The 25329-nt window shown below is 37.6% G+C and overlaps 1 protein-coding gene across 6 annotated transcripts in view; it reads left to right on the plus strand.

The window, feature by feature from the left end:
• Positions 1–25329, plus strand: part of cnc (NFE2 like bZIP transcription factor cap-n-collar) — a 146843-nt gene that overhangs the window by 59470 nt on the left and 62044 nt on the right. For all 6 annotated transcript variants that reach the window (XM_022063635.2, XM_022063633.2, XM_022063632.2 and 3 more), the window contains 2 exons: positions 18917–19096; positions 23295–23358. In XM_022063635.2, coding sequence (XP_021919327.1) covers positions 18917–19096; positions 23295–23358 — 244 coding nt within the window. The remainder of the gene's footprint in view (positions 1–18916; positions 19097–23294; positions 23359–25329) is intronic.

Genomic DNA, 25329 nt, shown 5'->3' on the forward strand with positions numbered 1-25329 from the left:
ATCGATTGGTGAAACGTGCATGGCTCATCATCTAGTGGTCGATTCCATCTCTTATTCACGATAGTCGAAAGTGCTCTGGATATGGGCGTTGTCCCCTCGCTTTGAAACCGATACGTACCCTAGCATCATCCTTTGTCTGGTTGCCGCAATGTGATTAATGGTTTCTCTAGGAGGCTACTTAATCCAGATGTCGTTTGGCCTTGGAAGTTTGAATGCTTTGGAACGCAAAAGTCCGAAGTAATTGGGAGATACGTTCGCTCGAAACGATGTTCAAAGCCGTGCGTAATATCTTGAAATCCGCGCCACCTTTTAGTAGGTCTGTAAGTCTATATAGGTCTATGCATAAGTAATTTTTCTGCGATATTGCGGTTGTCCTAATGGAATCAGTAAGCACGTCAGAAACGTCGATCAACTAATACGAGACTACACCGCGTAATATCTCGTAAGACTGTAATTTTGATACTCGCCGCCGTGAGAACCTGAAATCTCACTTCGAAGACTGTGTTTGGAGCTTGGCCTACAGAATTTGAGAACCGCTTTTACGACTTAGCTCTCTCCATATGCCTCATTCACGATTAATGCTTTTCCTCAAGTATAATTTTCCCGACAACCGCGTTAATCAACGGATCACCCTCCGTGTATAATTTCCGGCCAGGCATTTCTTTTATTTTATTTTCGATCAATCAAAAATCGCCTTTCCTTCCACCATTCTTTTTATGAAAGAGCTGGGGGTGATATTAGGAATTAACTCGGACTTGTGTCTTGTATTATTTCAGTGACATGTGCCGAGGTATCCATGACGTATCAGTCCTCGTCATTTGTCACCGATTCATTACATATTCAGTATTGTATCAGGATAACAAGACAAGAGGTTCCCCGCTGATCGCGTGCTGTGGCGACAGAACCTCTGCAGGGGATTTCAGATCTGCTGCTTCTTATTCTTGGAGTTGGATTTTCTGTGTGTTTACTTGTGGGTTTGGCAAGTCTAAGCGAGAAGGTTCTACGGCGAATAAAATAAAATTCTTGCACGAAAGTAATTGTCATTCACTGATTCTCAGATCTCTGTTAGTTCCACGAAGAAACAAAAATCAGATTTGCCCTGTTTGCTTTTAGTTGTCAAATTCGATTGTCCATAGGCTGTGTAATCTTCCGAGGAATGAGGTCGTATGATTCTTAAGGTACGGTTGAATGGCGTGATAATGTGTTAAAAGCCGCCCGTTCTACTGCAGTATTATTTGTGATGTTTATAATTTCACGTATAATTTAGAACCATAACAACAAGTTTAGGGTTTATACGTAATATGCATTGTTCAGAATGTAAAAAATGCAAATCAAAGCTTAGAGTTCGTATGGCAATGATTTCCGACCTTACTAAAGGGATCAGCCTATGACCCATCATTTTTAAGCGCATTCGAAACCGGAATTTGCAAAAGAATGCTTGTTGCCTTCATCTTCTCTCTCCGTCCATCCGCATTGTTTCATGCATATAAAATTTTCAGACGAAGTACAGCTAGGAGTTGAATTATTTGCTTCTATCCGAAAAGCAAATGCTTTCAGATGATGAATCGAAAGGTAGAGAACAATTTGATTTTTACTTGTCTTTGTAGCCCACGTTTGACTGATAATTACACGAATATGTCTTTTAATAAAATTATGCAAACATCACGGAGAGATGTTGGAGGCCTGACGGATGTTCCAGTCAGTATCGAGTCACGGAACGGACACTTTGCATGTTTACTGTTTGCGTACAGTTTAATTCCATGGTCTTCGAAACCACTTCAGTTTTTAGCATTCTAACAAAAACTAACGATGAAAACTTTAATGAGGAATACTTCTTCCTCTGCCTTTCATCATCATCTGTACGGTCAAGGATTTCAGGGCCCTCTTAAAAAGTTAATACGGTTTCCATCTTGTAATAATGAAATGTGAGGGTGAAATAGCCTACAAATAAGTCTCAATTGTATGTAAGAATGTGTGCGCGTGTGTATGGGCGTTATAGCCCTCCCTGATCCTTGACCTTTCTAGAGTATTTTCCACCAAATTTTCGAACTTTTCCTGTATGTAAAAGCTAGTTCATTCGTTATTATCCTCCAAGACGGTTTTGGATATTTTTGACCATCGATAATTAATTAATTACAAGCGATCTCTTGCGTTTGTTTTATTTCTTACTGTTATGATTGGAGAAAAGAAGAACTCTACATGGTGTAACCAAAAGCATCCTCAGAATACGATTCTCGTGCCTCGATTATAAAGTGTAGAACATACATATCGTTCATAATGAATTGTTCTCGGGCTGCCAGCCATGTAGGGTGGTTTAATGAAGAAACCACCAATTTCGAGAACCGTCTTAGATCTCTCTCTCGAAACGTTGGTGTTTATTTCATTAAACCACCCTACATGGCTGGCAGCCCGAGAAGAAGTCATTATATTTAGTCGCCGTGAAAGCTTCAGATCATATTGTGTACCGTTCGCTTCGACATAGCTTGACGTACCCTAATTGTAGTCGTTTCGGAGTGTAAATGGTACCCTGAACCCGCGCCCTTCCAGCAACAAAAGTATAATTATATTTCTATAGGAGGCCTATTTCTATTAAACGGTCAGATGCCCCGCGAGAACGTAAGTTGTATTGAGGTGTGCACAGTACACAGTTTCACGTCTTATAAAAAGCGTAAGAAGAGAAATCGGGCAAGAGGCTGTGTTCATTGTCTGCTTCGTCTTGCTTTGAAAGATGTTTTAAAAAATCTTGGTGGAATTATGAATATGAACAATCACTTGCATGCCAATACAAATGCGAGCTTAACATTCGATGTTAAATAATGACGTGTGAAATTAAGAAGTATTATGTGACATGTAGGTCTTTCCATTTTCCGGTTTACTTGTCACTGTACCACAATCAGGCGGGATTGTTTTGATGACTGGAGCATCTTACGTACAGCCTCTGAAGATAACCGTCATGAGAGATGACGTAGGTGATACGTCTTACATCCGCTTAACAGGAAAACTGTTTTGTTAATGCTGTTATTGTTAGGTGTGTAAATAGGTATAAATTCATGATCGTAGGACAATTTAAAAATTACTTGTGCTTCCTGTCGTTAAATAATTTTTTCGTAACAGTCTGTCAGTGGGTTAAAAGTTTCTTAATACATTGAAACATTTTAGGTTATATCCAGAACTATTTTTAGTACCGTAATTGTTAAAAGTTGAAAACAATTGCGCATATTAATGTGTAATTTTACAAAGTACTCTGGACTACTTCTGTTGAGAAGAAGAAGTACCACCTCATTCATTGCTCGAGTCGTTCCAAAGAATCCGCCTGGTTCTTCCTCGTTAACAGCTTCAGTGAAGGGTTATTACTTCTACGCCCAACTCTTACGATTCAGCGGACTACACGTCTGGTGTTCACGACCGCTTATAATTATTTGATATTCTCGTGACTACTGTCCATATCTGGAGGCTGTCCACTCCATCTGCAGCCTCAGGAGGACTCGTAATGCTGAGGTGACAAGGGGCTCACTGCTACTGGTTGCAGACAAACAGTGGCAAGGAGACAGGATGTGAAAAAAGTTCGATAAGAACATTGACCATATGTGCAATAAGCAAGGTAGAAACCTGGACAAAGGAAAAGTTACATGCTAAAAAATGTCAGAGTTTAATAAAAATCCTAGTAAAAATATTCCTGCAGATTACGTTAGCCTCCTCGTCTCAAACACACGTACTGCAGCCGACAACTGAAACTATTTTGATTCCATCTGAATTATGTTTCGACCAGCTTTCACTGGAATGTTTCGATCTCATCTGATTTGGTTAGGTATATAACCTTGTGATAGATCGGATGTAAACAAGGAAAGAAGCTTTTTGAAACTCAGGGTGATTCTGCTGAAAATAACACAAATATTTCTTACAAAGGGACATTCTGCAACATCAGCAAGGGGTTTTGACCGCATGAAGCTGGTTCTTTTTACCAACTGCTGTTGCTCCCTCTTTTATGGTAGAATATTTCCCGACTAGCCCACAGCATTTCTCTTCTGTTTGGTGGACCACTCTAATGGTCGCTGCGTTGTTTGCGAATCGGGCGTGGTTGACGACAGAATTGTGGTAGTGGAGGATGCGTGGTCTTCCCTTATTGCTTCGAGTGGCTCTTGGAAACATTTTTGGCCTCATACATTCTTCAGAGATTTTCGTTTCGTGTGGTTATTTATGGTTGCTGTGACATGTACTGACCCTGCGTGAGACTTGTGTCATTATCCCGTGCATTGTGACGTGTGGTTGACCACTGGATGCTGTGGAAGGGTTAAAACTTGTTTCGCAGAGCCTGGAGTTTGGGGTTGAGTATGGAGGGACGGACAGTATCGTGTGTTTGAAAGGACGAATATTTTGGTACTCTAGTGCTGTTTTCTCGCTTCAAGAACCCGTGTCGCTGTTCGAAACAGGATTTTTACAACGTTTTCTGATTGTGCCCTTGGTATTAGCGAGATAAATAATTTTAACTCTGTGAATTTGGTAGATGAAATACGTGATCAGAGAATACTTTTTTGATATTGAATTTAATTCAGTGACACAGATAGTGTTTTCTTTGTGCGTGGAAGTGCATTTTGTGTACTGTCGCGAGTTCCGAGTGTTTTAACAGTAGTAGTTCACAGGCCACCCATTGTTAAGATTGAAGTAGCCATGTTCTTATTGAAAGGTTTGTATTGAATTTGATTGATCTGTAGACTTGTATTTATTAGCGCTAACGGGCTAGTAACTGACTGTGTGTAACCTAGTTTTCATAGGAATGTGTGCAATTGCGGCTGATGGGAAAATTTGCTCATACCTGGTGGTTGTCGGCTGTAAAGGTAGTCTATTCCCTGATTGTCATCCGCGAAATTTCGCCTAATTGATCGTGCACCACCAGTTGAGTTTCCAGGAATGTGAAGTAATAGGCTGTAGGCTTATGCTTATTAAAAGTATTCAGTATGTCCGCTTGTTAATCGGTGTAGTGTGGGGTTTTATAAGTTGGTAACCCTACACTGTACGTGACGAATTGTAATGCACAATCCCACGTTTATGTAACTATTCTATGAGCATTCTTTTTTATTATTCATACAAAGGCAAGGGGGTTTCCGGCAAGATTGCGTATGTTTAATGTATGCTAATAAAGAAAGCTGAAATCGCTTTTAGCATGCGACAATGAGCTTCTTCCAAGTGTTATGTGACCATAATTTAATTGTATAATATCTCTCCCGTTCTGTCAGAATAGAAATCTTAGGATATGCCGCGGAACAAAGGCCCGAAAATACTTGGCAATGGTGCATGCTGAATTCTGTAGGAAAAAACCCTGTAAGTGAGAATTCAGGTTCTCACGACGATAAAAGTAAGGTGACTTGTCTTCTGGGATGTTGCGCCGTATAGTTTCTGTTGAAGTTTACCGAAGTTTCAGGTATGCTTAATGCCTCCATCATCAGGGCGATGAATCGACTGCCTCGCTTGACCAGAAAATAATCCAGTTTATATCACTCACAAACAAACAGGAAAACTTTTAAAGCATGTATTTCAGAACCTAAGGCCCGTTGGAAGAAAAGGCGAGATATTATTTTCCGCCTACTTTTCCACTGAACCCATTTTCGTTTAAATCCCCGGCCCAAGTTTGACGACCTCTCCTTGTGAGTGTGATGTTGAAATTATGTGGTTGAAAAGAATTGCCTTCAATGCACTGTTGAACAGGTAGTCCAGTAGATGAAATAAAATATTTATAAAATCGTGTGTTCTCTTATTGAAGTCCGACGCTAAGAAATGTTTGGCAGTACATTGGTTGATATTTAAAATGTTATAAATACTTTACTTGCTGAATCTTTTTAATTATTCTTTAGAGAGTCAATATAATGTGTAACGTCGTTATTTATACAGTGTTTCTTACGTGGAGGTTCACAAATATAGGTTTTTTTACTTCTGTGTGTTTAGTGTGTAGGCCTACCATCACTTAAAGTGACCGGGGAAAAGCGGGATGATATTTAAACCATTCAAGATAACAGTGTAATGAATTGAAATTACGTCTCATCGTACGTAATAGAAAATTACTGTTACACATTGACTGACGTACTAATGTTTGTTTATTTCTGAGGAAGTGATTCTTGTTTTGCACTAGTGTAAGAAACTAAATGGTCAAGTAACTAAATGGTAGGATGATTTTTGGTCTTGTGATAAGTTTCGACGATTAAAAAATAATGGGATGGCATTTCTTGTTGCTTCATATAATTCGTTGCTGGGCATTATGACCAGTCGACTAGTCTATAAACTTAAATATCTACAAAAAAGATGTTCTTTTACAGAACGTTTGTAAACCATGAACTGATAGGCACGTTGGTTGATATTTTAAATGTTCGTATCTATAGATTGTGGTTAGGATTTGAGGTTCTCAAGACGGCGAGTATGAAGGTGTCTTGTGGGTTATAGCGCCGTGTAGTTTGGTAGAAGTTCACTGACATTTCATTCAATTGCTGTGACGATAGAGGTAGCAAGTACCTCCTAAACGTCGGTAAACTTCTATCAAGCTACACGTCGCGACATCGTAGAAGACAGCCATCTTGAGATTGTGGTTATTTTTCTTGCTGATTGGAACGGAAGTGACGAAAAATCACATACACTGTGAAAGCGTTTGGAAATCATGTAACGAAAGCTGTGAAGTGAAGCGTTGATGAACTGGCTAGCTATACGCATCACGCACGACTGATCGCTTTGACCTCCCCCGCAACCATCTCGGTCAACTCCCGGTCTAGCCGCCACTGGATCGTGTCATTCTGTACTTCCGGATCCTCGGATCTTCCTGCGATGCGTTGAAACAAGTCTCTGGCCTGATAACACAGTGGGTCGTTACGTCTTCGTTGAAAATATCTTGTAGGCCTATGGCTAGTGTAAACTTTTCCCTGTTAACAGTTCGTAAGAACTGTTCCGACATCTAATGGCGAACTGAAAAATTTTCCTTGTTGCAGTTCCCAAGAACTAATCTCGAGTCTGACATTTTATCACGTCATGGAAGTATTTTGCCGTCATCGGTAACTTTAAAATTCTACGATTTAAAAGGGCTAGTCGAGTTTGAGTTCTGCGAAAGTGCTGCCTCAATCACTACGTAGACATAACCTCTTATGCGTTTTCAGTCAACATACGGGCAGCAGACACAAGCGCCGGACGTCTGCTTCTTTGAGTAATGGCTATTTGTGATTGTTGTTGTCATTGTTGAGAAGGGGGAGACAATGCAATGACCATTCTGTTGCGTAGTAGGCCTACTCTAAATGTTAAAATATGGTTATTTTTTTTGTAGTGTTCTGTCTGACGACAGGTCCATATATTATGAACAGGATCCTTCCAACCTCTTCAGGTTGTCAGGGACCTGCTCATACATATATACATTCTTGGCAGAGATGATCAGAAGTGGTTTGCCATTGCCTTCTTCTGTGTGTGAGTGGAGTAATTGTTGGGATGCCACGGAGAAACCGGGGAAGCCCCCGGAGGAAAACTCCGTGATGCCTAGACCACGGTCTTGCCCAACACAAGTTATAAATTTGAGCACCACCGGGAATTGAACCCGGGACCCCAGGCTTACAAGGCTAGTGTTCTGACCGCTAGACCACCGTGGCTAGCAAAATATGGTACCAACACTAAAAGTTAACTATGATGGGTTAAAGTGTGTAGGCCCACTCTGTAATGTGCATTACATATATGACAGATCGACGTAAGCATTCAACTCGTTAGTTACGCGTACCAGATTGTTGCAAGTAGGCGCTGGAAACAAATTTACGCCATGAAATCATAAGAAATAATATTGTAAGTGCATTTTCTCACGCTATTTTACTAACGACGGTGTTTTTACTAAGCGGATGTGTTTCTGTTTATTTTGATGTGCTAGAAACTTGTAGAAAATATTTTATTGCCCGTTTTCCGAGTGTATAGAATTATTTGCAGTGCAAATAGAATTGTGAGAAATGAATGTCAGATTGACGTTTTGTTTCTTTTGTCATTTGGTTCTTTATTCCAACGCGACGAATGGCAAGTAGATCGCCATCTTTTTTTTGTGTTTTATTTAATTTCACGCCTACGTTCCTTGTTCAACATTTGCCGTTTAAAATCAATTTTGGTAAGTTCTTGCAGTTGTACGCTTACTGGATTTAGATCAGTAGAAATGCAGGCAGGACCGTGAAGAAAAGCGATAATGATAATGGGGTTAATAATGCTACTTAATTTAGGATACTTTGCCCCCGAAGTAGCAACAGTTAGCAGTACAGAGTTTGCTTCAGATTATTTAACGGTAATTCATTTGAGTTTTTTTACTAAAGTTCTTGACAAAAAAAAGCGATTTTAGATGTGAACACAAAAATGTATGCAAAATTTGAAAACACAGAAGATAGACGCACATTGAATTAAAACGAGAACTGCAGGTAACGCTCGAATATTGTCTATATTGTAACAAAATATGACCTAAAGACAATGAGTAAAAGATGACAATTTTGCGTCTGAGATATCGTCTTTGATTTTGGCAAACGAGTTAGTTCTACGGAGTGCACAGTTAGGCATAACTGTGCGTAAATTGTTAACAAAAGGAAGCTTTACGTGCATTTTTATTGTTGTAATGTCTGCAGTTTCGGCTGCGAAATAATATGAACCTGTGCTTATCTAAGCATGGGCTACTGATATGATTTTAGTGCGTCGTTGGACGAATGTTCTCTGCTCCTCCCCCCCTTTAGAATTGGCCGATTTTAATGTCATGAACGTTATTACATTGAAAGCCGCCCGTACGATCTTGTTTTGAGATCCATCCCTGTCGTCTTCAGCATGGCGACAGCGTGGGTTGGGAGATACATTGGCATAATTTATTGTAGCTCCTTAAAGTCTTTTGGTATGATGGATGAATATTCAACTTTTATAAGGCCGGTGTTCTTCAGAATGTTGAATTTGAATTTTCTGTTACGTTTGAAAGCGATAATTTGAACTGGTAGGTGGTTATTTACGGACGTGAAACATTCAATTTCGCTGGTTTTATTAGGTCTAGGCATGAAAGCTTATAAGGAGGTGTTCGTAGCACGAAAAATTGCACTTATCAAAATGGCCGTGTCATATCTGAGGTAATCAGTCACCGTTATCTCATCTCGGAGGCCTGGGTTCGCGCCCAAAGTGGTCCACGTGTAGTTTGTGATGGGCGAAGTGGGACTGGAACTGGCTCTTCTCCGAGTTTTTGGTTTTGTTAGTGGTCGCAGTTCCATAGAGAGACAGCCTATTCACCCCATTTCACAACACATTAAGTGGAGACAAGATTGTTAATCTAATGTTTGCGAATTTACCGACTTACTGACAACGGTGTACTCTATTTTGGAGACCAAATGTGATCTGTATAAGCAGGAAATTTTTGTATTCAGTGAAGTCTTTTAACTCATATGCGTGAAACATTTACCACATTCGAATCTGCTTTAAGAAGTTGGGCGTTAATATGTTACCCTAGAAAAAAACGTTGCTTGTTTGGTTCACAGTTCAGAATGTAGTCTAATCTATAAGCAGGTTTTATACAAATAGCGTTACGTTCAGTTGCTTCTAATGAGAAATAATTTTCATTTGCCTTATATTCATAATTGTGAGTTATATTTTGAAAATTGTCGATGCAAAACTGTATTTGATTACTAGGCTGTGTTCTGTATCTGTAATAATACAAGGCGGCTTTTGTGTGGCGAATTGCCGCACAATGCCTTGAGGAATGGCCGCTGAGCACAATGGCGGGTAGTCGGACGGATGGACGGAACCTTGATGCAGACTGAAAACTTGATGGTTGAAACGAATAGAAGAATAGCTGTATACATTTTCACGCCTCAGACAACACGCGGATGTCTGCCGCGTATTAAATGTATTCAAAGTATTTTTGTTGTGAAGTTTATCTCCTCTCTCCTTTTTTTTGTCAAGGCTTGGTTATGTATGTGATGCCTTAATCTGTAGGCCTACTTGAGGGATTAAAATAAAGAAATAATTAACCATTATTACGCGTCATTTGCTCGATGTGCATAAAATGGAAGCATATAGGACTGACATTGTCTGCCCGTTCGCGTAATTCAACTCGAGAACCGTTGGGTGGATCTGGATGAAAATTGACATGGAAGTTACGCCATTGGGTTCTACTCTAAAATTGTTTTAAATTTCCTGTAGTCGGTAATAGTTGGTTAGTTTATGTAAGTTAAATCTTCTTTGCCTATTAAAGGATTGGGAAAACGAAGCTTTGCCTCGAAAACCTTAACCTGGTGTTCGGGAAACATATTAGAGAATTCTGTACCAGATTTTAGTGGGTGTCTGAGTTGACGCAGCAGAACAAAAATGTGGCAGTATAGTATGTTCAGTCATTTTCTTGAATATCAGAAAAGTACAGCGGTTCTCAAACACGTTCAGTTGGTCTAATTTATTTCGAGAAAATATTGTTATAAATACAAAGTATTTTGTGAAACTTTATATCTGGAATTTTGTAGGCCTTTTACGAACGAGTGGGGAAGAGTTAGGAGAGAGGTTAGTGTTCTCGATTCCAGATGAATTGTGAAGAACGAATGATGAGAGGCTATGGCAGCAGCTTGGGCATTTTTTGGAAATGCGGTCTTCGTGATTTTGTATACACTCTGCTCGCTGGTGTTCGGTGTTTTAGTGTAGATACCATTCTGTTTATCAAAGCCATCCACACTGTGTGAAGTCAAATTTGGCACGATTACGAATATCTAGTGCACAGATTTGATTATGTTATGCGCGCTTTGGAAAGTGCTTGCAAAATAATGAATCATGCAGAACTTTTATTCTTTGTTGGTAATGCTGAAATAATTTATACGGAGTACGTAGTACAGACTTTTTCATATGACAAGCCACATGGAAAACAGTAAATTGTGCATAGTGTTTACTGTCTGCGTCATTTTTCTTTGCGTTGTAGAGAAGGGGTGAGAGAGTTTGGGTAGGTTAAGTACGACACGCTTTGCGCATGCGCGTCTCAGCACTGTCATCCAAAATAGCATTTATCCCTTGTACCCACAGTAGCAGCATTGTATTTGTAACTGGAACGAACTCCATCAATCGGTCAGGATGGTTTTTGATCCGTGACTGCCTACTTCGCCGTCCCGTTGCGGTTTGTAACGATCTGAGCCATAATCACTGCTGTGGAGTGTAGGCGCCGAGAAAGTATCGCAGACAATACGCACAAGCGATAAGAGGTCCATACTGGCTAATCCCAATAAGTTGTTTCAAGTTCACACATTATTATGTTTATCATAATCCTATAGAAACCGCGGACGGTAGACATCAGAAGTCGGGCAAGCCGGTTGCTAATCGTCTGTAACCTTAACGACTGCTTGCATAACCTCACCAGATCGCTGGCTGTATCGCCTTTTAAGAAAGATGCAGTGTTGTTATGGAACGTTTCGACTTACAGGCATGATTTGGTATCAGAATTTTTAGTGATTTGAGTCCAAGTTAGAGATTAGAAATTATAATATTATGTTTACATTGTGGCAGGATGGGATTATTTACAAGGATTTTTTTTTTGTCTTTTTGGTAATGTGAGAAAGTAATAGAGAGTTGGGTCCACACTTGTGTAATACATGGAATTGGTTTGTATTATTTCCGTTCCGATCTCTAAAGTCGGCCATTAAATGCATTTTAGCATTTATCGTTTACTTGTCCGGGCCTAAAGATTTTTAATCCAAAAGAGAAACATGAGACATAAAATGATTATAAAGCTGAGTTCAGCAAATGTATGCATATCTGATGAGCTGCTCTGTTGGCGTACTAGGCTGTACATTTTGAATTTGCTATATGAAATTTAACCGCGAAATGTTTGTGGATAACGTGTTTAACTCACATATTGCCACGCGTCTTAAGGTTGTCATTATAATTGTCAGAAATAAATCATAGTTATATAAACTGCTGTACGTAAACACTATATTCATGTATGTTGCCGTTTTGCTGTGTAACTGCAAAATATGTAAACGTATAATGAACTGCACACTGTTTCGTAAAAAAGAAATGCTGTCGATTCAGAGTTGTGCTTACAGGTCTTTGATTGACGAGCGAACAAATCGTGGATTTCTACGACGTATCCATCGAGGCGCGGTAATTTCTGGAACGAGGGCTTCAGTTTCGTGAAGGTGATGTTTTGCACGGTTGACAAAGTGACCGTTCAAACGTCTCGGCCGATAAGATAATATGTACCGAAGTATTACGAAATCGATACTCATTAATATTGTACGAGTGTCAAGATATCTCGGTATCGTACGTCATCATGAAAACCGTGAGATGGTAGTTGGTAGTTCGCGTCGATTCCAAAAGACGTTTCGAATCAGGCTGTGACAATTTGTATTTCAGAAAACTGTTACATTTCTTTTCTCAGTATTGTTGTTTAGTTGATTAGTTTGTTTAACGACATTTTCTGTTGAAGGTACGTATGTATTGCGCGGATATACACGAAATATAAAAATACAATTATTAAAAATGCTAACGTACAAAATCTTCAAGTTAACATATAAAGGAAGAATTGGTTGGAAATTTATTTTATTTTTATCTTCACATATGAACACATTTTTATTTTGTTATATGTATCGTGGACTGTTTTGATTTGGAGTTAATTTCTGGAATAAACGATTTTAAATATTTGTAGGTCTCCTCGGACGGGGGTTCGGCTGCCATCTTTGAACATTATAACACAACATAGAACGTCTCTATAGATAATTTTGCTGTGTTAGGCTACATATATTCGAAAATAATGTAGTTGGACTTTTCTACGCAATTCAGAGTTGAAAACATTGTACCAACTGCCTAAAGTATCCCCTAACGGCAATTCAGAAACTTTAATTGCCAGACACGTCAGGAAATTGAAGTGTACTCGTGCAGTACTCTTCGGACAAAGTGTATCTTCATGTTTTTACGTTATTGAAATGCTTTAACCGCGATCCATAATGCATATGCTGTCACAAATAGCTTAGGCCTATGACTTTATCTGGACCAATAAGCTACGGTGGGGGGGGGGGGGGGGGTGTTCGTTGTGTGACTTTAAATGCAGTAGCCCGCGTGCCCCTTTTGGTTGTGTATCTTCCTCTTCCTTATAACTTTTCTAAACCGATTGCATTTCCATAAAACTTCACGAGAGGCATGCTGTTTTATTACACTTTTCAATGGAAATGATATTTTAAGTACTATAGATTTTCCCGTCATCTCAACGGCCAAGTTTTTAGTTGGTATTATTTAAACATGCTCTCCTTCCCTCAAAGAAAACACAACCCGGATCCATTACAAGGGTCAGCTGGTTAAGGCTGTTTAAGGAAATAATTGCTGTTTACACTGGAGAAACATACGAAACCCGTAAATGCACTTTGTGGGCTTAATGCAGGATTATTAATTGTTGCACCCGTTAGGTTTTAACGGGCAAAGTTATAATTAAATGGAAATGCTAGAGAACCTTCCGTACGCGAACGACAGTGCCGGTGCATTACATGAAAGTGTATGCAAATTATTTAAATAGTAATTGTTCATTCATATTGCTCAGGAATAGAGTTCTTGTGATCCGATCAAGTTTCTCAAAAGATCGACGTTTCGTGACCGAGTGTTGATCAATATCCTAAAGAGCTTTACGTGCGTCTTAACACAGAATAGCTCAATTATGAAAGTTTGTGACGATGGTGCGTTGTTGAAGTAAATTGTTTTCTGAATATTATCCGTCGTCGAAGACTAAATGAAATCAATAAAAACCACGACGTTTCGGAGATGGGAGTCTGTCTCAGGTAAAACCTACTGTGTTGGGCCCAATCGGGCTCTTTCGATTCTTTCTTTACCTGAGATAGACTCCCATCTCCGAAACGTCGTGGTTTTTATTGATATTATTTAGTCCTGGACGATATCCAGAAAACAGTTTACTTCATTAACACAGAATGTAGTAAAATATAATTTGATTGAAAACGCAACAGGTTTCGTATGCCATTGTATTATTACTCTGAGCATTTTGCCACTATTCGTAAGAAATTCTCCACTGTAGCTTGTGTTTCTTGTTTTTATTTTTCCCTTGTCTTCCATTACTAGTCGAAATCTTCGTATTTCTACACAGCCATCTTTCTAATTACGAAATTTTCTCTCATTCGCATCAAATAAATCCACGTGTCGAGCCAATACGTGGGGGAATTGGAATATAATGTTGATTGGCAACGGGAAAATTTATTGTGATTAGTGAAATCGATTACTTCCATTCTGCTATGAGGTGAGTTCAGTCGAGTCGTTTTCTAACTGTTTTTGGGCCGATTCTGACGTCAGTGCCTTGCTTGCAAGCTGTTACAATTCCGATAGTAACGGTTGTGCTGACAGTAACAGCAGTTATTATCTAGAATGCTTAAGTGGTGTCACTACGTGGCCTGGGCCCGTGTGAAATTTGATATTTTAATTCGGACATATAATACGTGGGAAGTTTTCACAGTGGCGAGGATGATATTGTTCTTTTGGGTTTTGGCGTCACATTATAGACTCGTCGGTAGACGCCAACGTTTTGGATAAACATACTGTCTTCAGCTTTAGCCCTGTAGATGGAGACTGTTTTTTCTCCGGCGCCTGAACTCAGAAAAAAATTAATATATTCCAAACATTCCATTAAGATGAGACAAAGTACAGATTTCCTTTCGTCTGTAAGTAGTTGTCATAACGTAATTATTCTTGCCTAAGAAAGAAGCCCGTATCTACAATGAAACCACGCTGTTCATCAGAAATTAAGGTTACCGAGATTGAGGAAGTTTAAATTTGGAATTTGAAGCTACTGGCTTTTACCGGTAGTCGTGAATGGCTCACGATTCCTTGGTAAGCAACGTTTGAACTTCATACTGGCCCAGTTTGAACAGATCTGAAAACTGTAATAGAAACTCTATTTAAAATGGGTTTCCTTGCTAACTGCAATGCGCAGAGAAGTTTGTTGCTTGAGTTATGTAATTATTGTGAAGAAACACGTCACCGCTGCAGTTAACTTACTTGTTTCCAGTTGTCATGACATAATCTGTCGGGTCGGCGGACCATGATAGAAGTGACAAGCGAGTGTTGTATGATCACCTTGGCAAGATAGATCGGGCGGGCGGGCGGGACAACGACAGTCAGAGGGTGGCCCTGTCTTTCACCGCAAGACCTTTACGTGGCCACACCCGCGGTCGCCGCCATCATGTGTCTTTTCCAAGACATTCCCACATTACGCTCGAAGAACGTTGGCATATGAATCCGTTTAGAATACTTCACTATTTTTTAAGGATTTTTGTCGTGTGCCGGACCGCCTTGCAGTAACCTTTGAATCATGCGATGGAAGTACAATTCTATACCTGCATGGGTCTAACAATAATCCTCGCAGTCTGAATCTCATCAGAAATGTTGGACTAACTCCATGGAGAAGGCAGTCGCGCAACTAGTCATATTTCCCACCTTTTATGGAACGTGAAGGTTCATTAATCTCTTTACAAGCAGTATATTGAGTCACTGGAATCCAACACAATTCCACACGACGTATTTCTGGAAACTGTGTTAGACATCCACCCATCTACGATTAGGTCTCCCAGGTGCCCTAATCCTTTCGGAAGACTTGGGAAATATATCATGTCACTAGAAATCACCATACCTTTGTATGCCAGCTTTCAGAAAAAGTCAAAATTTAGCTTTCGGGTTCATGACGGTAACTACTGAATCAGTGTAGCCTGACAAGTGAAATTTGCCATGGGGATATATCATAAACGTTCCAACAAAGTGTATGAAACGTTTTCTTATATCGAAACAATACAAACAGCTGTGGTAAGAAACATATATTCTGATCATGTAAGTTGTCTAAAACTACACTAGTAGAAATTGTAGCCAGGAATTGAGCATTAAATTATGTGAGTATGTAGTTTTCGCTTGTCTTAGCGTATTTATGAAACATCTGACGAAAGTAGACATCGTAAATTTATCCAGAAGCACCTCCTTGTCACCTGAAGCTGGCTGCAGCTTTAAGTTGGAGATTATTTGGGCGTAGGACTTTTTGCTCTGGCCAGTGTGATATGTGATGTGTGCATCTTCTTGAATGGATCAGGGTTGATTTATTTTGTTGTTGATGCTTTATAATTGTGTGTAAATTGCAAGAAATTTTGCCTGTCCATCAGATGTTCACGTGTTTTCCAGCAGTGAACTTTAAACTTCAGATCATTATATAGTCTGAAATGCATTGCCTGATCATTTATAAATGAAGGTGAATATTAAGAAAATTCATTAATGACTGCCCTACAGTTAGTGTAAGATTACAGTGAACCCTGTTTCTGTGCGTACCAAATTAAAGTTAGTAAACTGTAATCTTGTAAACCATTATACAGTTCAATAGTAAAATAAAAACAGATTATGATGCTGATTAAACATGGAAGAACAAGAATAATTTTCAACATCTGCATTCCTTCAAACGTTTCAGTGTGTTTGATTAGGATATGAGGAACTTTATACTGTAAACAGGACTGTAGTAAAGGATTCTGGTAATTTTGGGGACTACAGCATTAATATTAAAAGTTACGCTTTTATGGTAGGTTCCATCACAGCTGTTTCAGCAGACAAATACAGGATGAAACTAAAAGTAGTGACTGAAAGTAACAAACTTTCAGCATAGAGGAATTTTTGCCTTACAAGTGTAAGAAATGTATGTTTTGGGCATAGGTAAACTATTTGAGGACAGTATAAATGTGAGATAAAACGTTTCCAGACATTTGGAACATTTTCAGCGGGTTTTAAGTTTACTTTGTTCAACTCTTGTTTTCATGTGCCACTAGTCTCTTATAGTTTTTTTTTTTGTATTTTCTGTTATAATAAGAATTATCTGAACGGATGGTAATTAAAGAAAAGCCCATAAGTTAGTCTTTCTATATACCCTTCTTTATTTATTCTTTTGTTTCGTGCATTATGTTTCTCCCTCACTTTCTTACTAATTGTACATTACATTTGTTTTGTGAATGTGTACGTGATACTTACGATGTCGGTTTGTTGCTTGTTTTATAATACTGGTACAGTGTGGTGAAAAAGTGCTTTGGTCAGCAAAGAGCAGTCAGTAGGAAAAAAATGAACTTGTGCATTAGATATGTGTATTATATTGATTGACACATGTGGTATGTATCGTTGTCAGTAGATGAGATGTTTGCTAGGTACTCTTTTGAAAAGATATAATTAAAATATTAAATCATAGCGTATGCAAGTAATTGTGTTTTTATAACATGTTATTTTGCACCTTTGATGTTTCTGCAGATGATTATATGATCGTTGCTAAGTATAGTGTGTGCGCAGAAAATATTGTATTATCTGCAGCAGTCAGTTTGCAGTTTCCTTGTAAAATATTCGTGTTGCTTCTCCTTATAAAACCATCTGTTTCGTGAAAGTGAAGGAAAAGGTTTTGGGTTGATCCATTGTCACAGACTAATCCAATAAATCCTTGTTGAAAGAAAGCGTTATAGTTTCACATTTCCTGAAAAGTAAGTAGGATGATATTCAGTCGAACTTTCGTCCTTGTTTTATGACATATTAAAGTCTTCAGTGTAGTTTTATTGATTGAAGTATTTTACTAATTTGGATAAATTAGGAGAATAACTGATAAGTTAATAAACTTGCTTAGCTGGATATTGGTTTATGAAAAGAGAGGTTTAGTATCCATACAGCCTGTGCTATATATGACGCTCAAATCAAACTTTATATGGTTGAATGTACATAAAATAATTGTATATCAAAAAATTAAATTTATATTTTCAGTGTGGAACGTATTTAACAAAATACAGGGATAAACAATTTTGGGCTGTCTGTAGAGCAAACGTCTTTGAAACCGTGCATTTGTATCTGCAGCTTCATTTACTGTCGAGGTTGTTCATATTTATTCTGTTCTCAGAGAACAAGTTCGTATTTGGTGTAAGTTCCATTAGAAAGATGTTAAAAGGTTTTGCAAATCAGCGCTTTATATAATATAGCCTATAAGATTTATTGAAGAATTAAATATTGTATCATATGAATGGCCATACAATGTAGCAATCAAAATTTAAATTAAGATCATTGGAGTAAAGAAGAATGCTTATTTGAGAGATATTTTGTAGACAGGTTTGAAGTAATGAGACTACAGTACACTGCAAGATTTATACCAGAGATAAATATACCTCAAAGTCAGTGAGATATGTAAGATTGCAAAGGATGCATTTTTGAAAGTACGTGTGTTTGATTCTCTACTCTGGCACGGTTCATTGAAGTCTCTGACATTTGTTGTTCAGTTCCCATCTGAACTTGTTTCGTGGAACTCTTAATCAAGCAATGGGGAAATTATATTAAAATATAGATGGAAGTCATACATGAAATGTCTTTACACATGCAGAATTTTCCAGAGATTGCCGTCTATTTGTAGAGATGTTGGACATTTATTTTTCTTTTGATACAGCTTCACAGCAACAATGAAATATTTTTCTCTCAAGGAATTTCTGAATGAAATGTCAGTATTATACAAGTTCTAGGAAGAACTATTTTGACACCTGCTTTCTAACAAATACTTCCATCTACGAGAAGAGTCTAGGAGGAAATTACAAAGAAATGTAGTGAGCCATCTGCGTAATTTCCATTAGTTTGGTACTGCATTGTATTACCCAGACAGCCCTAAAGTGTCACGTGCGTCACCCTGTTTGCAATTTTTCAAAGAGTTTTTAGAGGGAAGCTTGCAAGGGCATATAACTGTAAGCTTGTATAGCCTTATAGAAATAATATAACACTGTTGGTTATTTTTCTTTAATTTGGAAGAATTACTTAAAAGTCATGTAAATTTTGATTTTGGTGAAGCAGTGGGAACCAATACATTTACAGTTGGTACACCATTATTATCCAATCCAATTTTTATATAAACAGGTTTTTAAAAACAGTAATGTTATTGTCTTGTTTACAGGACATGGATTTGATAGAGGTCCTGTGGAAACAGGATGTGGATTTGGGTTTCTCTCTGGACCTTTTCAACCCCGCGAAACCAGAGGGGGAAGGAAAGCCAGTGCGAGTGGAAGATGATGATGTGGAAAAACTGAAGGCCCTTGAGGCTCTGAAGAACGAAACTCCTACAGACACTACAAAGGTGAGTGAACAACTGCAAAAGGTTCAACAGTTTTACCATTGGAACAACAGTCTACAAAGTTGTAATTAATTCAAACAATTAAGTATCTTTCTTAAACCAGTTTTTTTTTGCACCTTGCATTGATTTGGCTAATACATTTGTAACCCCCTGAAATGTTTTCTTGTGTAATCTTGGGTTTTTTCCATTGGAGTTTTTATTCTTAATGTCCTATCCACATATGCAGGGTTATTCATAATTCCCTGACACATTAAAAAAATCGCTAGACTTGAATGGTGCAATGGATGGTAATATAGGACGTGCCGATAGAAAGAGAAACTCTCAAAGTTTATTTTACATACCTCATAAATGCTCTGTGTTCCCCCCTTGTGACACGGCAGACGTCAAGCCGATAATCCATTTCTGTCCGTACCCGCTGCAACATGTCACTGTCGATTTGTGAGATGGCAGCGATGATTCGTCTTCGCAGTTCAGGCATATCCCGTGGCAGAGATGATACAAAGACCTGGTCCTTAACGTACCCCCATAAGAAAAAAATCAAGTGGCGTCAGGTCAGGTGATCTGGGTGGCCAAAATAAACTGGGATAGTTTCTCTTTCTATCGGCATGTCCTATGTTACCATCCATTGTACGATTCAAGTCTAGCGATTTTTTGTAATGTGTCAGGGAATTATGAATAACCCTGTGCAGTATTTTGTTTAGAAAGCCGGGTGGGAACAGATGACTTTGAAGATGTAAGCCTGGATAGGAGAATAATATTAAAGTTGATCTTAAGGATATAATGTGGGAGGGTGTGGATTGGATTTATCTGTCTCAGGATATGGGCCATTGATGAAATCTTGCAAACACAGTAGTGAACCTTCAGGGTCCATAAAAAGTGAAATTGTTGGCCAACTGAATTACTGTCAGATTTTCAGGAAGGACTGTGTTCCATGGAGTCAATCAGTATGTACATTCATGTAGTTAGTTATTTATTCAATGCAGAAACTGTGTACTCTTACAGAAGGCATGTTTCAGGTGAAACTGAGTGGGCAATAGCAAGTTGTTAAATTTGCTTAAATTTTTGCCAAGTTGTTTCTGAGGCTGACAAAATACATAAATCATTTTAACGTTGTTTTCATATCTTTTACTTCACGAAGGACCTCTCTTCGAAATGAACCACTCGGTATGTGTGGTATGAATTGTAGCAGAATTCGGAGCATTAACACTGATGAAGTGATAGTCTCATTACATTACTGATTAAAGTATTATATTTCTATAACAGGAACATTTTCGACTGTGTATTTTGACTGAAAAATGCAGAGGGGTAGAAATGTGTATCAATCTGTATGTTATGTATCCAACATTGCAAGCAAAGGCAGTTGCATGCACTAAAGATACATCAGTGTTCCTGTTATCTTCAGCAGAAGTGAATAATACCGAAAGAGGATATTCATGAACAGACAGAAGCAGAAACTGCAAACAGCAGGGCCCATATTGTTATTTGTACAAAATGGTGACATCTGGTGAAAGAGTTCAAAATGCTGTTCATTTTTTAATCATTGTGCACTGTCGTATTGCCTTTATTCCATCTGTCTTCTGTTGCGTTACTCATCCTGAAAAGAGAGATAAGTATCAGTGGTAGAGGAGCTTGTGGGATTTCTTCCCCTTGTGTCGGCAGGTTCCTTGCCTTTAATGCAGTAGTAGTGCAAGTTGATTGATCTTGGGATTGTTTCATACCTTTCATTAATGTCCAGATTGGTAAGATACCCTCATAATAAAGTAATGTACCAGTTAAATATCATTTATAAACCTTTTTTAAATGCCTCAGTCTGTTTCGGTACTGAAAAACTGGTAGGAAGTATATGAGAGACACAGCAAAATTAAGAACAAAAGTGTACCTCTGTTGCTTGTTTCTATTAAATTGAAGTTGTTTTATTTCTGTGAATACCGTTTTTTGCAGCGTCTAATCAGTTATTCTCTCATCTTCAAATTTTTCAGATTTTACTAAAACACAGAACTGCTTACACCGTGTGCAGTATCTCTGTCTATGTGATATCACTTTTGGCATCTTTCGTAGGCCTGTCATGCAGAGTTAGACTTCATTTATTGATTTTAAGGCTTTTATGTTGTACAAATACTGTTATTTCTTTAAATTTATTTATCTTTAATTCTGCAATATGGATGTTTTATTTCAAATTTAAACTGCCATATATTATTACATTTAAACAAGAAAATGAGGCACCTGGAAAAGTGGCCTAATTTGATTCTTTGATACGTTGTTAATATTTAGTAAGAGACCACTTGTGCCCTTCATGCAGCCAAAATCATGTTTTGGAAGGCTGTCATCAGAGGAGAGTGCAGACTGGTAGGTCGTGACTGGTGGAGTTCCTCGGGGCCCGTCGTCAAGAAGCAAGGCAAAATATGAAAAGGGGGAGGGATGGAATGCTCAGGCCCATAGTTTGTTCACTGGTAGGAAAAGTCTAATAGACATGATTGTGGCACAGATGGAATATGTCATAAGTTGTACAATTTATGAAGAAAGGACATAGACGTAGTCATGGTAGCAGCTGTAGTAATAGTTGTAGTATGGTAGTAATGGTAGTAGTAATTCCAATTTTGTAGTTATCATGCAGTATTTTTATTCACAAATGCACAGAGAATTTTGCTGTAACACTTTGTCATTTTGAAAACAGGAAACTAAGAAAGTATAATTAAACAGCTTCAGCTCCTGCAGTCTAAAAAGAGAAATAAATATAGATTTTATACATTTGAGTGTTATTTTCCATAAAGGTTCCGTACTTTTTAAAAGATCTAATGCTGCATTCCCGTAACACATTTCAATTTCCGCCACAAAAGAGAGTATTGCCGTCAACAGTGATTATGGAGAATTATAAACCTAGAAAAGCAGGTCAGCCTCCTGTATTGTGATGTTGATGCTTTCTTGTTAAGTGGCCATTTGTTACAAAACGTATTAGTAGAGGTACACATATCTGGCTTTTAAACCCCAAATGCCATTTTGGATTATGAAACACTGAGCATTGGTGTCAAATATATAATGAGTGTTTTTAGAAGTTTGAATATTAACTACCAATGTATTACAATCCCACTTTAATTCTAAAAATTAGATGTTTCACACATTGTCCAGTGGAATAGATAAAATATTTAGTGTGAGTGTTTGTAGATGATGTATCATGTTGTTATGGTGTAAGAAAGATTCTAGTCATAGTGCTATTTATTTCACTGCAGATACTGGGTAGTCGTATTTGATGGTTGAAAAGACTGTATTCTTCTTAACCTTTTCGATAGAAAAATGGGATGGGAGAGGTGTTGTACATTTGACTCACTTTGGGTCTGTCAGAAGACTCTCATATTGTCCAAACAGTGCAGGAGTCCTAACATCACAGATAACTGTAGGGTGGTACGAGAACCATCCGGTTTTGACAGTTGGAGCTATTCACACATCTGTTTGTGGAATTTCAAAAATTTATTTGAATTTCTTTTGAAAATTAAGGGTTATTTTATGATGTGGCATAACTGGATGATGTGACATAAACCTTTGTTGACAGCACTTCAACTTTCCTATTGACATTTAAAATACAAATATTTCTTTCTATTAACAATAGATGACAGGGTACTAAAGGTCTAGGTTTAAGTTGCTAAGGTGAACATATACGTATGTAAGTTGTACATTGAGAATGATTATGTCAGTACATTTTATAATTAGTTTAATTAACTTTCTGATATGTAAAGTTTAATAAGCTTATTGCCACTCTTGTGGCAAAATTATAAAAAAAATGTTTACTTGCATTTGAATCGAACAGTGAGTGAGAAAAATGGCCATGTACTAACCATGTTGTCGGTGTGTAGGTAACATAGAAAAAACTTTAATGCAAAAAATCTGACACGTTTTATGAATTTGTAGTCTGTGTAATTGTGAACAAACTTATGAAACACCCAACAATCTTCAAGGTAACTGACTGAAACATAATACAGAGCTATAAAGTAAGGTTACAAAGATGAGATTTGAGGTTCTCAAATGTCAGTTTCCTGAAATGTTGCACTGATGATGGAGGCATCAGGCACCTATGAAAAATCAGTATTATTAGACCAGACTACTTGGTGCAATGTCTCAGAAGACAGTAATCTTCATACTTACTACTGTGAGGACCAGAAATTTCATGTAAAGTTGTACCTGTGACACCTTTGTTTTGTTCATTTAGAATGAAGAGGAAAACCCAGATGATCAGTGGGCTGGTCTTTCATACACCATTGATTTGGAAACAGGTTAGTTACAATCTTTAAAATAAAAATTCTTCTTGCCTCTCCTGGCCTGTGTAAACAGAGTCAAGGTTAGACGTTCATATGTACAATGGAAGGAAATGAAGTTACTGTAAATCAGTTCAATTCATTTTCTACCAAAGATAATGATCTTCTGATAGCTATGAAGTCTGATACATAATTTTGTAAAATTAATTATTTCTACACTTATTTGATATCGTACTTTCTTCAGAGAAGTTCTTTCAATTTTATTTATTTAATGACAAGTGGAATTTTTTAATATTATTCAATGAATTTATGCAGTGGTTTACTTGGTTACATTTCATTGCGTGATCTTATAATTTCCTTCCTAATTTGATACATTAGTTTTATTACTTGTGGTATTATAAATACTCATGAAGTATACTGAAGTTTACTGATATCGCAGCTGTGTGGTAGCCATACTGTAGTTGGAGTTTGTAGTAATGATGAATGAATATGAACTGTTTTTACAAATGTGTAAATGCCAGTTCAAGATATAATCTGCCACATATTTGTAGGTTTACAGTTAATTAGTTTGTGCTGTTTTGTGAATACATGACAATTTTGGACTAAACTTGAAGAATGGGTATTATAATAGAGACTGCCATAGCAGTTGTACCTCTTAATCCAGTCATTCATTTATGATTTGGCAGCTTTCTTTATAATGTGGTGACTGAATAACTATTTGAAAAATGTTAGTTTTATTTCCCCTTCCCCCCTGCTGTACTGACAATTTGACTTTATTTAATATATTTAAAGATGAAAAAGGAAAGTGGTGGAGCTGTTTATGAGATGATTTGTATTTTGTTCACGCAGATATGTTTGGAATCTTTTCGTTGTATGAATTATGATTAACAAGTAATTGTGCTTTGACCTTACTGGGTGTGGTGCATACCTTTTCCTGTCATAGTGCTAATCATGCCTTGAGAGAAAGTTGGTGTAGTAGTGTGCAACTTGATTTTAATACAATAAAATACTGCATCTTATTAAATTAGCGAATTCATTAATTTCTGACATTGTACTGAAAGGTAGTGAACCTTCCTCGTTTCGGTGATTGTAATAAGAAAGTAAATACATAAAATAATTAATTGTGTTTTAAGCTTTACTATACAAAGATGATCAGAAGTAATGCAGTTTACATTTACATAAGTCGTAATACAAGAAACAGGAATCATTTAGTTACTTTTGTTTTATAGGTTGCTGCATATTGCAAGTGCTTTAGAGCAGGTGTGTCAAACTTATTGTCTATCAAGAGCCATTTAAATAAAGTTGACTTTTCTGGGGGCCTTGGGGGGAGACATAACTTACTTATTTTTACTTACTACAAGCTTAAGCCTAAGATATATTTTTTATTTATTTATTTATTTTCCACAAAAATGTGAATTTAATTGAAATACATTGCCACTTAATTTCATTGGAATTTGGAAAGTGGTTTGTCAGTAGCTATTTGACGTATATATGAAACTCTAAAAAAAGTATTAATTGGGACATCTGGGACTTCACATTTTGTGAAATTTGAGAACTGAGTCAGACTGTATAAATATTAAACATATAAAATATTGAAAAGGTCTCCATGTGGCCTGCAGGTCACTTGACATGTCTGCTATAGATGATACTATTTATTTCTGTGCATAAATAGTTTTGTATCATCATCACAGTTACACTTTGCTTAAATTATATTTACCTTTCAGCAAGAGATAAGAGCTATAAACAGCTTAACAGCAGTTATTTTTTAAAATTTGTATCTAGTGCTATCCATATTTAATTTCATACAGTAATACATACAGTCAGCAATGTTAGAATCTGAAAGTACAGTATACTTTTGTTGCTGCATTCATGGTGTGTGCGTAAATTATACAAAGTGAAAGCGGACAATATCTCTGAATGGCACTTGGAGGTATGTAATTGCTGTTTTAGCCTTTCAGTTTCATGGAATATGAGGGTTTATGTATTTAG

Source organism: Zootermopsis nevadensis, unplaced genomic scaffold (genome assembly GCF_977971745.1).
Source record: "Zootermopsis nevadensis isolate Lab colony 2312 unplaced genomic scaffold, Znev_1.0 Znev_ptg000020l, whole genome shotgun sequence".
Classification (NCBI taxonomy): domain Eukaryota; kingdom Metazoa; phylum Arthropoda; class Insecta; order Blattodea; family Termopsidae; genus Zootermopsis; species Zootermopsis nevadensis.